Source organism: Anopheles ziemanni, chromosome 3 (assembly GCF_943734765.1).
Source record: "Anopheles ziemanni chromosome 3, idAnoZiCoDA_A2_x.2, whole genome shotgun sequence".
NCBI lineage: Eukaryota > Metazoa > Arthropoda > Insecta > Diptera > Culicidae > Anopheles > Anopheles ziemanni.
In genome coordinates this window covers 56,917,599-56,937,899 of record NC_080706.1, presented here as the reverse complement: position 1 = coordinate 56,937,899, position 20,301 = coordinate 56,917,599, and the positions used below count along the sequence as shown (strand labels likewise).

The window sequence follows — 20,301 nt, the reverse complement described above, 5'->3', positions numbered from 1 at the left end:
TTGAGCACATGATTACTTCTTGATGGATTGCTTTAAAAAGAAAAGAAGTGAGAATAATAAAGACAGAAGCCAAGGATTCAACTCCCTGTAAGTCCCTAGACATAGATAACTTTATTTCAGTGTTTTGTGTGGACGGTGTACACTAGCTGGGCTCAATTAAATGTTGGTATTGTAATCAAGATCCCCCTTCTGTGAAAGAATTGATTTTGTTCGACTCACAAACTTCCAACATTTTTTCTAGAAAGATCGCATCAGCCCAAATAGACCATTACAATATAGCGATCTTACTCAATAAGCAGTAGACAAGGCAGATTTATACGCTTACACTGGTGCAATGTGTGACTGTTGGTGCTGTTTTCCCCAATTTTGTCAGAGATGCTTGTCGAATTTCAATTCAATCAATACGCAAGGGCTCCGAGCGATGGTGGTGATGGCGTCACCATTCATCACTCTGCGTCATCACCGCCATTACCAACGCCATTTTGCTTGCATTTCGGATTTGGGATGAATTCTATTTCCCAGATGCCATCCACAACATCCAGAGTATTTTGCCGAGACTAAATTTCCTTCGATCGGTTGGACACAGGGCACGTTACATGGGAATGACAGCCGCATTGTCCGGTAGGGCTTCGTTGAACAGTTCACTCCACCTTTCCACCTCCTCCGGGACACCTTCAGAGTTTTCTTTTCATGTGCCGTGCTGAACCACATCACCGCCAAGGCTAAGGCGAACACTTGGGTTTAAACGAGCGCTAGCAAAAAGGGGGAAAACGTACTCCGTCAGCGCCGTATCCTAAAACGGGGAATTCAGAAAAATACATCCCGACTCAGGCATCGCTACCATACGTATGCCTTGCGCACGTACAAGGAACCCAGACCGGGATTCGTACAATAAAAAAAGGCGAAACAGAAACAGAAAAACCACCCAACCATCGAACACGAGTCCGTTTTCAAAGGCCGGTGGAATAAGCAGACACAGGAAAACTAACGAAATCATTAATCATTGAACATGAAGCTGATACATTTTTATGCTTTTTCAGTATTACTAATGTAATGTGTTTTTAAAAACATTGCTAGTGTGAGACCTTTAACCGTACGGATTTCTTACGTTGCCGATCATACCTTTTCTTTCTCAATCTTTACATTCCTTATTTAGCTTTCGTCTGCTTGATGATCCTCGTTCTTGTCCTGTCAATCTTTCTACTGACCAAATTCTTCACAAACACCACTCGTCTCGTACAGCGCTCGAGAATAATCGCTTCACAAGAAGCCATTTGTGACCAGTTAAAGATTAAATTCCAATGCGTCTTCACAGACTGCTTCCTCACGACTTTTAGCTAGGTCAGCAGTTGATACCACATTTTCTCTTCAAATTTCTAGAAAAATCTAGTCATTTTCTACATAAAAATTGATTTTTTCCTGATTGACAGAAATGGTAGTCGATGGACATTCTTAGGATACTGTGTCAAATTTGATCTTCGTGTAACATTATTACGGCAAGTGCCTTGTTGCTTTTTATACACACATTTAGCGATCTGTTACAGCATTGTTTCGGTACTATCAATGAAGAAAGGTGTGAAAATCTGTGCACTATTGCAACATCATCGTGCTGGCGCTATCGTAGTTTACAGCATTGATCGTTCAATCATTCTCTAAGACACTCGCTTTGACTCGCTCTATTAACATGGTAAACAATTTGAGGTTTATCCAGCCCTGCTGATGATCAAATGATTAGTTCCAGATTCGTATCGAGATAAACGTAAATAGATCCATCGATCAGTATTTGTGGCCGATAAATGAAATAAAAATGCCACGTCATGAATAAGGTATTATTCTTCTTGAACATGTTACTTAAGCCAAGGAAAATTTCATAGCAATTTCATTATGTTCGACGATCACCTCACGATAGGTACCGAGAATGAGGAATACAGATAATAAGCCTATAAAATAAGCAAAATAAATGGTAAATCATGAAAGGTATCAAATGTGTTCATTTGCTTGATTTGCAGAAATATACTTATTTGTTGTGAGTTCTGACAACGTAAGTAAGTGCCATTGCATGGAGGGGAGTGAAGACAAAAAAACCAAATCCAGTGTTGTTGACAGCAATGAAAGATTAAGGATTTGGACATCAATTCATCGTGTCTTAACTTGTTAGTATAGACAGATTTATAATTATTGTTTTAATTTCTACTTTACCATGTTTCTTTTCGCCTCTTTTACCATTACAACAATCGGAAGCAAGGTTCAGTTTATTCCAATTTTCTGCTACTTCTTCTGCTTATTTCGCCTTTAAATCACTCATTTTGTCAGTAATGTAATTTCTTAATAATTTTGAAGATATTCTTTAACTTCTTTCAGATTATATATTCTTCTACTGTTGATATTCGAGGAAATCTCCGTGCAACAAAGTTGATAGAATTGACTTTCGCTATCAGTACATCTGGTAAATTTTGTTAACGAGTAAAAAATCATAGTTGTGTTTAATGGTTGCAGGATAAAAGTTAATTCAACTGGAAGATCAACAGAATACGGAGTTAAACAAACAAATTATATAAATAAATCAAATTACTATTTGTTTCTTGAAAATTGAATATGTCGACGGTGACGATAAAATTTAACTGACGTGCAACACACAGGCCTGACGTTCCATTCCTACCTCGAAGCTATAAGAGGTGCTAAAATATCAACCTCAATCTTGCGTTGCACGACATTGTAGCAGTGCATCCTTTCTGCTCCAATATACACCACCTTAAAATTTAAAATATCATTAAAACATCATATATTACGCGGCTAACTGACGGCAGGTAACGGAAGAGGCAATGATCGTGTTTTTGGGGCGTTGGCCGCTACCGACCAGTCGGCCACTAAATGGAAAGTAATAATTATGACATGCCGATGAAAAAAAAACACAAACTATCAGTTCAAATGATAAATATTTGGTACCGCGACGTCGGCTTTTGGCGAGGTTACTCTAAAGGGCTTCCGTTTCTGACTGCGTGAGGGTATCTTTTTCATCTTTTTCTGGAAGGTGGCCATTTGACTGCCAGGTTTTCGACGATCACTACCACCAACATAACCATATCACCTGTTGGTTCGTCTCATTATTCCGCATGGTGGTGTTGCCTCTTTTTTACATTACTTTTTTGATGGCTTAAAGGAGACCCCAACGGTTTTCGACAATTTGTTGTTGTATGTGTGCATGCGAACAGAAAATTAATGATTTCACAGTTTTTCAGCGATTATATTTTCTTGCTCGTAGCGTTCGCTAGTCTGGCTACGAAGCCAAGGGTGTGGAGTAAATGTACCCTTTGGGCAGAGACCGGAGTGACCAAATGACAAATTGGTTAAATTAAATGACATTCATTGGCGGAATTGTTATGAAGAAACCGTCGAAAAGAAACACAGAAATATGTGCGAAGGTGTTTTATTAGATGAACTGGTTGAAACGATTCGATGTGGATGATTGATAGTTTACCGAAGCGTCGCTCTTATCGTGGGAACATTTGAAACTCTTTTTTTCTCTCTGGGTAATTTGCACATAATTTTTAACATTTCTGTTTTATTGTTTATTAAATTGTGAAGCCAAATATTCATTCTACATCTGTACTTAAAAAATCTAGTCAGAAGTTTTTCTTTCATGTGCGTTCTGTGATTTTGCGTTTCAAACATCACTGACTCTGGAAGACACCGGGATCAGATGCTTGCAATTACCTTCACAGAAGAGGGTGTGGCTACTTACAATAGCGATCTTAGGGGAACCATTTTTGTCGTTTGTTTTTTGTCGCGGTTGTTCATTAGATTCATACATTTGTCATTTTGTGCTTGTTCTTCAAAGTTTACTAAGTTAGAATGAATTTACTGCAAGTTACTATTATTTCTAATCAAACTAATCAATACTTGTTTGGAGTGGCAAAAGAAGATAACCAGGAATAGCAAAAGATAACTCAATGGCCATTATGGCTTTCAACTAGAATAAGTTCAATCCACCCATGTTCTAAAAGGAACTATATTTAAATTTCTTTTTATGATCACCTTCAAGAACCATGATGCATATTACCGAATTCAAGAGTTTTCGTATCGTAATATGATAGTATTGAGTTTTTTTATTACCATCACAAATTACAATACTTTTCAGTGCGTTGAAGCTTTCGTTGTCGTTTTGAATATTTCTTTCTTGGCAACACTGTACTTGTTTGTATGACAAAATTGACTGAAGACTATGCATTCCGTCTCGCTCTTTCCAATATAAAACCAGGTCTTCACGCTTCAAGTAGGAGGAGCCATGAATCGTTTCTTTTTGATTTTCTCGCGTTTGCGCGCTGTGGCCTGATGTTACGAGGAAATTCAAAAGTGGTGTTAGTGTTTTCCAAGTGATTGAAGCGTGGTATGAGTGTATGAAGTGCTGTTTCGTGTAATCTTTTTTAGCTTTTTCATTGCAGCGGGGAGGGTTCAGTTGGTTCAACATCTATCTTGTTTATGTGACTCCCTCGGCTGCATAACAAAAGAGTTTGTCGATCGAAACGGACGGATTTCTCGATGTTTGTGGCGATGGTAACGGACACCACGGTGCGATGATGAAGTGGCTGTGCCTGCAGTAAGTATTCGCGAGTGCTGGCAGCGTTTCAGTCACAGTTTCCTTTTCGCTTTTGCTATAAGCTATTCTGCAACCGTCATAGACTATCTCTCTTGATGAATTTTGAGGAAAAATTTAGTTGAAACTAAACCAAACTTTACGTAATTTCACAACGTGGTCGGCTTCCATTTCTTGACAGATTATTTGAAGTTATTAAAGGCGGTTTCCATTTGCGTGTGATCTAGTTATTTCGAGCGATATGTGCGAACGTATATTTCCGTGCTACAAATGTATGGTGTGTTAAGAGTCTGTATGACAACGTATGGTGTTTAATCACAGTTTTTTATGAAAACATGTTTATTTTATGATGCTTACTAAGTGTACCGAATAGCGCATCTTATATATCAGTTATATCAGTGCAACAGTGTGTGATTAGTGACAACAGAGCTTTTCAGCAACCTAAAGTATTTTTCGTATATTTGTGTTCTGGCTCCTATAGAAACGTATGCTGCGAAGCAACAAGTTTTGTGTGTTTATCGTAAATTGTGTGATAGTTTCTAATTGTGTGAGTCAGTGTGCGATTTGTGAGGGGTCGGTATTGCCGCGTGGTGTTGAAAAATGAGCTCCTTCCTAATGGGTTATCCGCATCATCACATTCAATCGATGGGCATAAATCTTGAACCCAAGTTCCCTCCGAGCGAGGACTACACTAGTTTTCATAACGGATACGGCGGCGTCAATGGAATCACACAGACCGGAACTCCGGAATACTTGCACCACACCCAACCGGACTCACTGCATCACTCCGGCTCGGCAGGAGTTGTCAGTGTTGGAGCTGGAACCGGTGGAGCTGGAAACGGAATCGGCAATGGGCCGGGTAGTGGCGGGGGAACCGTGGCGGGTTATAACGGCTATTCGTCGCCTATGGCCGGACACTATTACCATCACCCGCATCATCATCATCATCACCACCATCATCACCCTCACGCGCATCACCCACACAATGGCTACGTGTCTCCGGTGCAAATGCAACCTGCACCCGTTGCCTCCATAGCCCCACCTGCCGCCGCCCTTCCTACAGCCGTACCGTCTGCTGGATCGAACAACCCTATTCCGAACCACAACAGTTCCTACCCGACTAACGTAACCTCCAGCTACTATGGGGGATACTACGGGGCGACGGCCCAAGGCCATCAGTCGATGATGGACGCACCGTTACAATGTGCTGGCACGGAAGTGACCAATACTGCTCTAGGATTGCAGGAACTCGGTAAGACAAACGGTGTGAGACCAGCAAATGTTGTGGATTGCGAACACATCGAATCGATTATAATGCGAAATGAATGAATTTAACTAGACTTTAATCAAGCTCAGCATGAACATATAACCAAAAGGACACTATAGAATGATAAAACAATAATGGTTTTCGTAACTCATTTCGTCAAGTGACGAAAAAAGTGACTTTTTCAGTGCACATTTGGTAGATGATTGTTGCAAAATATACTCTTACATTAATGTGCAAACTAATGGTGTTCAGTGATTTCAAAAGATGATAGTTTATAACTCTGTAAATTATTACTTACTCTCTCAAGTAAATTATTACTTGAGATATAATATATTATATTATAAAATAATATAATAATTACACATGAATTAGTTAAAAAAAATTGTAAATAAGCCCTTCCTATTGAATTTTGGCAAGAGATTTGGCTTTTTCATATTTGGGTGATATAGACACAGGGGGGTGCCCATGGCGCAGCGGTAGCGCGAGGAAACACCACACCACAGGTGTGGGATCGAATCTCGAGTCTGGCAACCTCCGGTATTACGAACGGCTGACCACCGATCTATAATATACCGTCTTTCGGTCACACAAACTCTCTTCGGAGAGAGGCCTTGTCCCACTAGGGGATGTCGTGCCACATTAAAAGATATAGACACAGTACGACCCTTTACGTTTTCTAACGTTACGTTCAACCAGTTCAGCGAATTGTACAAATGAGAGCTACGGCAGATTCTACGATACAGTCAATAATTAATCAATGAATTTATCTCTCGATGTAAATTCATTAGCATATTGTTGTAAAGAACAAATTTTGCTCGTCTAAAAAGCTTTTATAGCAAACCTTTTTTTTAGTTTATAATTGAACCAACGATAGTTCATAATGGTTGCGAATTGCTGCAACCTTTCCTCCTGCATTATTTCCAAACTATGACCAAATTTATAATAAATCAAATTATGCTAAATTTACACATCAAATTATTGACTGGTCAAAAAATTACAACAGATTTTGTTAATTTTGCATTTGAATTTTTATCGAATAAATATTGTTTTTAAGTCACGCATAGGAAATAATTTAAGGACGGCATAATACTGTCAATTTCTATGTTGATTTTGTTAATTTTTAATAAAATTCAACGGACCATGTATGGCCTCCTTGAAGCGTATTCCCATACAACACATAGCCACGAATACAATACAAACATGTTTTGTATGTTATCATGGGACAGTTAAAGACTTTTCTGTACTTTTCAGAATCAGAATGTGGGATATATGAAATACAATAACATTGCTTATTACTAGACGTATTCCACTTCCATCAGGCATATTTACCGAAACATTGTATTAAAGTTTTGGATAATGTTTTACACAGATTTAAATAAAATCGAATACACATTTTACGAACGATTTCGAATAAGGGTCTCAATCCAACGTCTAACTCAATGAGGGCATTCAAGCAGCAGTTATTTTCAGTCAAATGATAAATGATATTATGATTGATATTATCATTTGATATTAATATACTTGAATCCAAGAACTACAGCGTTGATAAAAATGTGTGCTTATTTTAAAGTGTTACAACAAACCTATTCTATGTTGAAACTGAAAATAAGGGAACTAAATAACACAATAAAGATATTTGTTTCAGACGAAATGATGTAGAAGCAACATACAAATTACGATTATACCACACTCTATCGTTTAGAACAATATTGTATACAAATGTCATAGTTCTGTTAACATTCTAATTCTGAAACTTAAACAAGACGAAATGCGAACAGTCATATTTAAGAACTATTTGATTTTCCATTTTAAAATATAATTCTTTTCCAAATGCTATACTTTTAATTTCATGTAGTATACGTTATGTATTCTAAATTCTTTCGTTTAATGATCTTTCTCCACAGGCATGAAATTGGATAGGCGAATAGAGGAGGCAGCTCCAGCGGGTCAGCAGCTGCAAGAACTGGGTATGAGACTGCGTTGTGACGACGCGAGTTCCGATCAGGTAAGATCATATCGTTGTGTACAGACCCATGCGTGGGCATTTTATGCAACATGATCACTATATAAATGATCTCATACCAATTGCTAACCGAGCCCTTTTCTTGCAAATTCTAGGATGAGTTTCTCGACGAAGAGCGCATGATGCTGGACCGGTCACCCGACGAGCTGGACTCCAACGATGGCGACCTGGACGAACTTGACTCGGATAATGATCTTGGGGATGAACTGATGCACGCAACAACCGACGGAGAACGCATCATTTATCCTTGGATGAAAAAAATCCATGTTGCCGGTGTCGGTGAGTACAAAGTTTCTTTTTTCTGTAATTCCTGATCTCCTAGAGTGACCGACAAGCTGGGAAGTTGGAGGAAAAGGTTTCGACATAACAAGCTTTAACGAAATTCAATCGACACCAATCTTTGCCGAGGAGCTCTTGCGCTGTTTCGGTGAATTTTGAAAAATAGTCTACCTACTTATCACCGTGACTGATCAATCGGCATTGCAACCGATCTCACAGCTTACCCGCCACCAGTTGTCGCTATAAGTATGCCCACTTAGAGGTAAAAGGAAGATTTTAAGAAAATGTAGGACCAAAAACGCTCAGTAAAACTAGCCGAAAGTATTGAGGAAAATTAATTGCTTCCCATTTATCACTCTTCCGGCGCGTTGCTGCTGCAGCACTTCAAGTTTCCTGCTGTTGAACCAAGGTCAGAGGCTTGAGGTCGCATTTGGGCTCAGAGCATCTTACGGCACTTCACAAATGACGCGATGAATGCCTTTTGACAAGCGAAGGACAGTTTACACCGACAGGTTTAGCCGATTGCTACACAAACGGTAGTGACGGATGGCCTTCATCAGTAACTTCATCACAATGCAGTTTGTTTACAGTTTGCGCAGGGTAACTATTTTTCTAAAACATTGCTCCCTAGGGCGACCGAAAGAAAACATTATCGTCGGCAGGATGCCGCCCGCAGAACTGGAGGCATTTTGAACCGGAATGATTGATTCCTGTTATTTAAGAATCATTTGAAATGTGGTTAGTTTGATCCCTGCGCATGAACTCTTCAAGACGAATTTGTTATGGTTCGTCACAATAAGTGGCCCACACAAGAACTTGAGCTTTGTGCATTGCAAGTATTTTAGCGATTTTACAAATAGGACTCTACCTAACAGGGTAATTTATTTATTTTACTATGGGATTTCAGTATTCAATTTCCATAATCCTTTTCGAACTGTGTAGGTATTGATCATCGTTTTAGCTCGATTGTTTCACGTATTTGTTGAAATTTGTGGTTTTCTTGGTCAAACATGTACAGGATAATATTCTAAATTAAGAGGCTTCTATGTGAGGCCTACACATGCATAGTTTTAATTGCTCATGAAATGCATTATAAATTATGGTAAAAATACCTAAACATAATTATATTAGCTAGTTGCCATCATTCTTTTAGACATTACATATATAACTAGAAATTATTACTGGTTTGATACTTTTGAACTCGCTCATAAAACCGGTATTTTCCGTCAAGAGTTCCAGGTGTACGGATTCTTTTTTGTTACCGATTTTGAGCCTTGTTGTAGGTTTCTCAAAACAAAGTGACCAAAAGTAACTGTGACAATGTCTTAAATACTCATGGAGTGGAAATGAATTGAATAATATAGCTACGAATAATATAGCTAGGGGGTCCGCGACAGCCGAGCGCTAGCGCCGGTTAGAAAATCGGCCCATGAGCGCCGGGGCTCACAACCTCGACGGCGTGGGTTCGAATCCCAACCGAGACCGGACCCTCCCCTGTACGAGAGGACTGACTATCCACGTACATCAGGGAAACAAGTCTCGTAAGGCATTAACGGGCAGGCATGACCAATAGGTCGTTACGCCAAGAAGAAGAAGAAGAATATAGCTACGTACAATAAGAAGTTTAAATGTTTGTCATGGATCATGTATTAGCTGATATAAACAGACTTAACATTAAAATTCATGGCTGTAGGGAATCTCTATTATCCAAATATATGAAAAATTGAATTTTTCCAAATAGCGAGGAATTTCAAACTAAAAGCTACCGGGCCTGACATTTTGACTGATTTTAATACAGTTGCAAGTCCAAGAAACTCTAGTGTTAATAACGGCAGTTGTATCACAAAAATGGTTTGCACAAGTAATTATTTCAATGGACATGGATTATTCTAAATCCTACCAACCTTTAAATCCTAGGGAAAATATGGTTTCGATAGCTTCGATCGGATCTTCTGATTTGACTCAAAGTGCCCTTGATTCTCACCGGTCACCAGCAAAAGTGGGCATTGTTAAGCAATTAAATTATTTCCTTCATCACTCTCCAATTGAATCGATCCAAATAATTAAATTATTTGAGAGCGATTTAAAACGTATCACATGCTTTATGAAAATGATCCTCATTAATTTCATACTCCATAAAATGATCCGAATTTCATTAAAGAACAACATGAATACCCATTTATCTAAAAGCAGTATTGAAATTTGTAATTTACAATAGGCCTGATTTGTTTGGGAGCCATAATAAACAGAAAGAAGGTAGAGACCTATCATATGATATAGTTGATGAATTTGTAGAAACAATTAGAAATCTAATCTAAATCTAAATCCAATCCAAATGTCAAAGAAATCAGAGTGGCTTTAAACTACAGTATTATTTTATAATCTTCTATTGATATTGCTCCTGTAAACCAATTACCATTCGTAAAAAGTTCCGTAATTGAGTTAGAAAGCAAAACAGAAAAGCTTATAGAATTTATTCTTAATGAATAACATGAAGGCTATATGCTACAAATATGTATGAAGGATTGAAAGTTCTTATACTTAATAAGTACAGCTTTTCTTATGCAATATAAGAAAAATATATTCAACCTCCTCAAGAAAGCCGTAAGGTTCGAAGCAACTCTCGGATAAAGTACATGAAGTAAACAGATGTTCAATTTATTCAAATTTAAAGCCCAAACTTTTATCATTCTGTTGATGATCAAATGAAGTGTATAGCTGGATTAATTTTTTTAATTGGTACTACATCCCCTAGTTGGACTACGCATCTTTCCGAATAGAGTTCCTGTGATCAAAAGACCGAATCTCATTACCTGTTTAATAATAAACAGTATGTTAGAAAAACAAGAATTAGTATGTCCGAAAGACGGCATATCTTCGGTTGTCAGCTGTTCATCGCGTGTATCCTCACGCTACCGCTGACCCAAGAGCAGAAACATAATTGAGCAGGATTTAGGTGGAAGGTGGAAGATAATTAAGGATTACATTTTCAAATACATAGCATGCAGCCACTCTGGAAAAGTGCTCCACAGTGCCTGATTTTTACTTCAAGTTGTTTAAAAGCTTTACATAAAGTAGATTTAAATACCACCTATAATTATAAATTCAATGTACCTTCCATAGTATTCTTCCTACGATTTTTTGTCTAAAAGTAAAGCAATATAACAACCACACATTTACATGTTCACACCACATGCTACCTACATGGGACGAAAGAAATATAAGGGGTTCTTCACGTGTGCCCCAAGTACTCTACAATAATTGATTACCCACAATTGGGTGATGTAGAAGGCGATGATGAGGCCCGACAGTACCTTATACTTATTCATGTAGCAAAGGAGGTGTTAATTCGATAAATCCACACTTCTCACCTTGCGCATCTTGTGGCCAAACAAGGTGAAGATTAAGTGAAAGTTAAACTTCTACACCATCCATCTGGCATGACGCTCACAGTTGTCCTTCCAATCACAACTTCATCCAAACATTGGAGCACCAGCAAAGAAGGTTTCTGCTATGTTGCCGTATAGCACGCCAAAGTAATCGATTACAGTTAATTTATCTTTTGCTCTGTGTCACGTTTATCAGCGTGAGGGGAGCTCTGTTTATCGCCAGTGGCGTTGAAATGGATGTATCTTTTTACACTGCTGCCAAAGGATATTTGAAAATTGTTCGTGGGACATTCAAGATTTGATTACAAACTTTTAGAAAACCGTCACTTAGTTGTTGAAAAATTTGAAACAGTCAAAAAAATCCCCATTGTTTCAGAAATCACCAATCAGAAAATAAAACTTACAGCGGAGTCCAAGTTTTGAGCGCAGCTATGTTAAATGTTGCTCCATACATCAATGTCAGAATGGAAAGTTACAAACAAAAAAATCTTTGCAAAGGCTAGCCCCTCTGCACCATTGCGCGATAGAAAACGAAAATATTCCCTCATAAACAACGATACTTCTTGTCTTTGAAGCAGCAAAAGACCAGCCGAACGGAACTGGTGGTGTTTTGGTCCAAGCTGGTGTATCATTTTTCCATCAACTAGTCAAACTTGTCGAGCTTCAGTCACTTTTAATGAGCTCATCGCTCGCCGCTCGTTGGCCAAACGGGGCAGTGGAATTCGGATGTAGAGGGAAAAACTTTGCTAAAATCCCCGACTCAATCCCACCCTTACCCGTGGGTAATAGTAGAAGGAAGAACACTCGTGGCCTATGGTAAGGTAACAAGGAATCAGGGTGCTGTCAAAAAGTTTCCTTTCTTGACTCGTTTTGGGCGAGATGAAGAATATAAATTGAAGTATTTTCGTTCCACCCTACACCATCTACGGTGCCACCAAGAACTGCTTTTCTTTCGAAACACGCAGCACCGCATACTTTTCAGCTGTATCCTCACGGAAAGTTTTTTCTTAGGATGTGTTTAAATATCTTCACATGAAAGGGAATGGAATAACGGTTAAAAATAAATTATTTTGCTTCTTACCATACCAGTTTTTTATTTCTCAAAACTACACAAAAGCATGCTATGTAAACTAAAAAAGGCTTATTGAAGATCGAAAATCAAAACAATGTAATATTTATAGATAGAAAGTATTGAAAATAGAAACTTCCCAAACCAGTCCTAGCTTAGCTTAGCCGTTTCCTGCATTTCTAGTGTAGACGATTTGGTTTAGATTGTGGCAACATGTAAAGCCCGGAGCGATTAGCCACAGTTTGAATCAATCTCTACCAGTCCGCTGCTAACGAACGTTTGTCCTTGCCCTTCGGTCGCCTCACTGTCCAACCCACCGTCGAAGCTCAAATGTGTCGTGATCAGTGGTCTTAAGCCTCTTTTGCCTACATCGAACATTTATTTTAATAAACACTGCACCGAAACGGATTCGAGAAGAAGCTGGCGCTGGCATGAATGAAGTTTCGACTGTTCGACAGTTGGGAAAGGAAAGGGACAGCATCGAAACAAGTAGCCATCAGCTACGCAGTTATCGATCGTTGGGAATCTATTACATTTTTATGTCGTTTCATTTTCACGTTTTTGTATATTTTTTTACCTCTATCGATTACGAGCGATCTCCACTGTGGCACCGGGATGGTTAAACGAATATCATTAGAACGAAGGGACGCGATGAAACGAGACAAACAAATACACAAAACCGGACTGCTTGTCGGTCTGTCATCACCCACCCAAATGGTGAATGACGACAAGGTTGATTATCCGTCGTCCCCAGCCCCAAACCGGGATCACGACGAGGGGACCCGATCCATTCCACCTGGTAACGTTGGTGTTTGTTGCTGCGCTGGGGTTCACTCGCTCGACTGGCACATGGCACTAGTCATGCTTTTCGTATTACCATTCCCTACGCCAACGGACCTTATGCCGGTGGGTGCGAATTATCCGGAACCGGGTTTCCTCGTGTCTGCCTAGACAGAAGAAGTGTGATGATGCGCTCTGAAGAGCTGCAGCCCCGCAGACATCGTGCCAGGCTTTGAGCTAACAACGGTATGACATGGCACTCCGAGGCATCGACACTGACCAGACTACGCATGAACGTACGATGACGCGTCATTCTTACATAGTCATCGTAAGCAATGTAACAAAAACTGAGTAGAAAATGCTGAAAATGTGTGAATGATTCGAAGAAATTGGGATGGCTCCCAATAGCAAAGCAAATGTCCCAATATGCGGTTTTGATTATTACAATCAATTTATCAATTCATGATGAATATACTATATCGAAATGCACTTTAATATTGATACTAATGAAGTGGAGAGTGGAGCAACTTCACTTTGAAAGCGTTAATAAGAGAATACCAACTGATGCAGGGCATTTATAGATTTGCTCAACAATTTTGTCAAATATGAAACTAAAGTGGCCCATGTTTCAATAAGGTATTTTGTAAATATCCGCAAAGGGCGGGCCTTCTAATTTTTCCCTGGTTCGATGGTTTGGCTCCTGTTGGGAGACGAAGCCACGCAAACGCTTCGGTGTGTACCAATGCATGTATTGAGTCAGTTTTTCTTATTTTCCCATGAAATAATGTAACAACTCTGTAATTTTGATATTGTTGGAAATGCATAAACAATGAATAATAACTGTTTGGAGAAACTTTTTCACTTTCACACTGTTTAGAAATTTGTTAGGTTGATTTATTCTCTTATCAAAAAACAAACGAGTCACCGTTCAGGGGGCATCATACTAAGAGAAGATTATAATTTAACAAAAAATCAAGGACGGATCTAGACTTTTCAATCTGTACATAAACTTTGCAACCCGTTTGGTAGCGTCATATTCAAGCGTGACACACCGACAAGATTTTCAATAGCAATATCAAACGTTATCATTACATCATTTCGTCTTATGGCGGAAAATGACTATTTCGTTTTCATGGATCGATTTATAAATCTAATCTGAAGTCATTCCCTGAATTCTCAACGGCACTGATTGTCTAAGTCCGACAACCACCGGCGAGCTACACCCTGTGCTCGAACGCCCTTCTTAGTCGATCAGGTATAGCCTATTCGCTTTGCCAATCCGTGCCGATTCATTAGCCTCCCTTTCAGGCGTCAATTGCATCACATGCAGTCCGTGCTCCTGCAACTGATGGTGGATCGTGGATGCAACAGACGCCACTGCGCTCGCCTTGTGGCGGACAATTAACCTTGAAGCATGTGTGACCACGTCCCGTCCCTCCGGCCGCTGTGCCTTCACTTTCCTCTTATTTCTTAGTAAATTAGCTTCGCATGCCTTTTTGCGGAAAGTGTTTGCGATTTTCCTTTATTTTTCTCATTCCGATTATTCCTTCAAGTTCTATAGTTTGCACCCCACGTAGTAAAGGGCAAATTTCTATACTGAGCACAGCTCGTCGCCACACACTTCGCTAGGAACGAGTACGAACAAATGGCAACGGGTACGATGCATTTATAAAAATCTTGCAAATCATTCTACTCTGCCCTCCTTCGAGCAATATTAGATCTTACCTACCGACTGCATGTTTGACCATCGGCGTTCGTGTGTATTTGTGAGGCTCTGGGGTTTTCGCGACCAAGAACTCGAACCCTTTGTACAAAAGTGCAATTGAAAAATTCTTTCCATACCCCGCGACAGCTGCCCCACGACCGGGTTCTTTTTATGGAACCGTTCGCTTCGCGGGTGGTTCGACCATAAAGGTAGAAGGAGACGAATAAAAGTATAATAAAATTCTCGGCGACCCGTTCAACGTCGAACGCTGATCGATGGAACCGGTGAATGTTGATGTGATTTTTCTAAACCCCCACTGGCTGCCTCTTATTTCACTCGGGTAACCGTGGATAGCCTGCCGATCAGTTCCTCTTTGAGACGTATCCAATCGCCGTACGTGTGAAGGTTTACAGCGAAAAGTTAGTGTTGCAGAATTGCACCTAAAGTGCAGTGTGGACCCCCATCGATCGCGACGCTGCACTGGCACTAATGAAGAGACGAGCGGGGTCGTAAAACTGGCAAGTCATTCGCGTCAATATTACGGCAACCTGCACCAGTGCACAACGACGATGCCCAACTGTTACGGTGTTACTGTGCCATTGCTAAGGCATCATAATAAAAATAGTCGGTGAGGCAGTGATCTACGTCGAGTCAGTCTATTCCATCTGGCCAGCATATGTAATTCAGCTAACTGTGCCAAGGTACTTTCGCTTGCGAAAAGTTTCCTCAAGCCCTGGCCTTTCCTTTTCTTTTAAGATCGACGAACCAATCTTGCAAGGCTCTGACTCGGGATTGATGGCAGCAAACAAGGGTGTCAACTTTCGCTCTCGTTTCCGAGAAGAAACCAGCTTCTATATTGTTTAATTGTAATGTGTCACATGTCTTCTAAGCTATACATCATTCGACTATCGTAAACAAATGTATTTTCGGCATGATTTCGATGTAATAACTTTTTTCTTTCGTTTGCTATATGTTCCAAGTAACGGCTAAGTTTCCTCAATTCGTTTCAAGCCGCGGCTCGTCGCTAAGCCTTTTGCTGGGCAGCGTAGTACGAACAAGATTAATGATCATCATGTCGCGCCCATTGGACACTTCAGCAATACACGGTCATCAGCATGAACGAGCGGGACTGTCGATCGATGACCACCCGTACGCCTGTATGAGACGCGATGTAAATGTCGGTTCACCAAGAGTAGTAGTAGGAACGGTGACTAAAATGTATATGTATCCGAAATATCCTTCCGACCTATGGAGATCGATTGAGTTAATGTTTCTGGCGGATTTTCCCGTGTTTCAGTACTAGAAAACGAACTCTTGTGGAGTCTAGAGGAAGACCTGAGGTAGTTGGCATTAAAGGCTGGTAGCACAATTTCGTGGTTTTATGCACATTAATAACGTCGACCTCCTCTTGGGAAAGACCGTATCATTGACTCCAAATAGGGAGGTCTTGCTGATAACCATCACCGGAATCGGTGTGTGGCAGGTTGTTGCTTAGTGTACGGTCACTTCTGTGGATTTTTTTTTACATGTTACAGGAAATCAAAAACAGAAAACCGTCACCGATGTTTGCCTTTGTTGTGTTGTTCTTCGAAATGGCACTACTACGCACAAACACTGTGGGGTTTGATACGTCCCGTGGCGGGAAAAGCAAGCGCCCTAGTGCGTTAATGATTAATTATTATTTCTTTTGGGACGTATACGCGAGGTGTCTCGTGACGGTCCATGCATGAGGATTGGTGCACGGTCAAAGACACGTCTTTTTACGGTACTATGGATGTATGGTATGGAAAATGTAATTTATTATTTATCAGACCGACAACCGCATGCTGTTTTGCGGCAGAGAGTTGAGGCGAGTGAAAAGAATTATCAGTCAACCTGCAGCTTCGATAACCGAACACCGATTGTCGATCGTCCATCGAACCATTTTGTTCTTGAAGTATGGTCACGCCAAAGGTCGTTACTTTCGTGAGGCTGCACCACAAATGGGGCTTGGATTGGTTGTTTCTACAACGCGAAGACAACCGAGAAAGCCGTAGCTGATATGATGATCGTTGACCACGATCGTTGGAGACAACGGGTAGCTGTCAGGAGGAGAACAGATGATGCGCGCCATTTGAAACGGTTTTAATACCGAAATATAAAATAAAGAGTCGAACAAAACAATAGGAAGTATGGGCTTTCAGTAACACGCTGGTTCCCCAATTGCAGCTCGTTCCGTAAACGGTACCCAACCGGGCTACATCGAGTTTTACCTACCTTTTGTAACCGATAGAAAATCTAATGTTGGGCTCCTAGTATTTGTTACCCGGTGTGCTGATGGATTACCCCCCAATGAGGATACAGCCGGTGAAGTCTTTTATTCCGCCACGGCATTGCGAGGATGGTTGTTTGGAATGGTGGCAGAGAAGGCCGAATGCTGTAGGTAGAGTATGGCGGTTGGGCTTGTCAGATACTTTTCACGTCAATCAAGAGAAGCTTTGTATGTCATTCAATGGCAGCGTGGATAGACAGTCGAGTGACGTCCCTTGGCTGAGCCTACAGAGGATAAGTCAACAGTATGGATGAGGAAAGACGAGTTTCATTCGCTCTTTTCAACACATTGAAGTTTTTGTTTTTGTAATTTCCTTTTCTCCCAGAACTCGCACAACCGTTATCATACAATGAAAAATTAAGAGTTTTATAAAAAGGCTGTTTAGTATGTTTTTTATTTTTTCCCATATTTATGGCATACTTCTCTATGGCATCGAATCGCAATGTTTAAATGTATTTCACTGGGTTAAATAGAGTGAGGTTTACGGTGAGAATTCTTCATCTTCATCATGCTCCAACGATCGCCTTTGGTTATGCCTGCCAAGGTTTACTGTAATTTAAGGGTTTACTGTAATGTTCTCTCTGTGTATGTATACAGTGGACGATCCGGTCTCGCTAGAGATTTGTTGGTTCAAATAAATTATCAAAATTATTCAATATTTTTTCCTGCTACTTTAAAACGTTGTAAACACAATTTTAAAACAACGAATCCGATGATTCTTCCCTTAAATTGTGTGTCCCATGATGATGAAGATGTAGTTTCTCACAACTTACCGAAGTCTGAAATATTTTATACAAAAAATTGATTAATTAAACAGAAAAAAGATACAGTAGACACCATTTTACCCGTTGACGGATTATCTAAGATTGTTTTCATTTTTCTTTTTTTATATATTCTGCGTCAAAGTTTGCCATATGCTATGATGAAACTGGTGAATTGGCACCCAAAACTTGTTCAATTGAATATTGTTGTATTACTAGAGATACCAAATTGAATAATATGCCACCTTTCTTTGAACAGTGGTGAATGGTATACAAATTTATTTACCCACGATCCAGTCCATACCGCGTGAAATCGGGAGTTTACTGTATATCTATGTCAAACATTAAAGGGGTCTTAGTTCCCTTTCCACATGATAAAATTGGATAAGAATCGAGTTTGTTTTCAGAATATAATCTTAGACGATGCAAGCTTGCATCCAATTCGGAAGTTTTAGACCTAACATAAAAGTTGACTATAAGCTTATTTGGAGCAGATAAAGATTTCCTCCTGTTTTAATGTTTTAACAGTAATTATCAAATTGAAATGATGTAGATGTTTTGAATTTCTTTTCTTCTTTTACTTCAATTTATATTATTGCATTAATTACTAACGAGTAGCATACTTAAACTTAATTTGTTTCTTCTGCATCCTTAGCAAATGGCTCGTTTCAACCGGGCATGGAACCTAAACGACAACGCACCGCATACACCCGCCACCAAATACTGGAGCTGGAAAAAGAGTTCCATTACAATCGTTACCTAACTCGTCGTCGACGCATAGAGATTGCCCATACGCTGGTCTTGTCTGAGCGGCAAATCAAAATTTGGTTCCAGAACCGTCGCATGAAGTGGAAGAAAGACAATAAGCTTCCAAATACTAAGAATGTGCGGAAGAAAAGTGGTGACCAGGGTAAAACTGGCGGCAACGCCACTACCACCAACGGTCAGTCGGGTGGTGGAGGAACCGCAAAGAAAGGCCGTAAAGCGAATGGAACGGGGATGACCGGCAAGTCGAAACAGCAGCAACAACAACAACAGCAACAGAGTCTCCAAAATGAAGTAAGTAGCCAAGCCTTCCACCGGACTCATGCCATGCAGGCCACAAGTCCTTCTGATCAAGTACGACCATCTTGTTTTTCCTTCTTCCCCACCCACATAGTGCCTTCGTACTGACAGTTTAGAAAGTTTGTCCGATGTCCATGGGGGCATGCCGGCAAGCAATAATGCATCTTCACCATACATTTCGGCCTCCGATGTCACGGGCATGCTGCCTCATTCAAATGGAACTAGCGGGTCCAATGCACCCAGTAACACGAACCATGGCAACGATCTTCTCGCTCAGCACCAGCATCAGCAGCATCAGCATCAGCAACATCAGCAGCAACAGCACCATCATCATCAGCATCACCAACAGCAACAACACCAGTCTCATTTAAGCAACCAACAAGCCACCAGTAACAATAACAATAGTAATGCCGCAAACAACATGAACAGTGTTCAGCAGCAACATTCCATCAGTATTAAGAATGATTATGATCTAACCGCACTGTAGGACAATATTGTGCCCTCCAGCGTTCATTTTCGTATCTGCACCATTGCTTCAAACTTTAAGCATCATTTAGAAACGATCGAATACAAATGCTGAATTGTGAATCCAACCGTTTGAAGATCCGTTAGGACCATGAGTGGAATGAGTGGATGTGCTGTCGGCACAGGTGAATTGTTAATGAAGCGTATGTTCCACCGGAAGCCGTTTTTGTTTCGCGACTGGGACAAATAAGAAGTTTGAAGTGGTGTAGATTTTTCAGAGAACTTTTTTATAATGCAGTGAGAGGGTAGAGCAAATTAGTGCCCGTGTAAACGATAACGACTACATTAGTGCACACCATAGTGACCAAACACCAGCACCACAATCACCAAAAAACAGTCGAGGTGTAGAGAAAACACAAGATATCCAAATTTGCTCACTCACCAGAATCAGAAGAAATTGCTGCTGGTTCGTGAATGTTTGTGAAAGCAGAGGATTTATATTTGTTTCTTATAGGTTTACTATTTCATTGGTGTCGGTTTGATTGAAAAATGTTGCCACATGTGTATCAGCGGGATTATTAAACGAAAAAGCT

At 40.1% G+C, this 20,301-nt stretch overlaps 1 protein-coding gene across 1 annotated transcript; it reads left to right on the top strand.

Moving 5' to 3' along the window:
• The first annotated feature begins 5,194 nt into the window (after window positions 1-5,194).
• On the top strand, window positions 5,195-19,730 carry LOC131288386 (homeotic protein deformed). The gene is made up of 5 exons (XM_058317516.1): window positions 5,195-5,846; window positions 7,766-7,866; window positions 7,980-8,163; window positions 18,834-19,237; window positions 19,338-19,730. Exons 1-5 carry the CDS (start codon window positions 5,195-5,197, stop codon window positions 19,728-19,730), a joined length of 1,734 nt encoding a protein of 577 aa, XP_058173499.1.
• The last annotated feature ends 571 nt before the right edge of the window (window positions 19,731-20,301 follow it).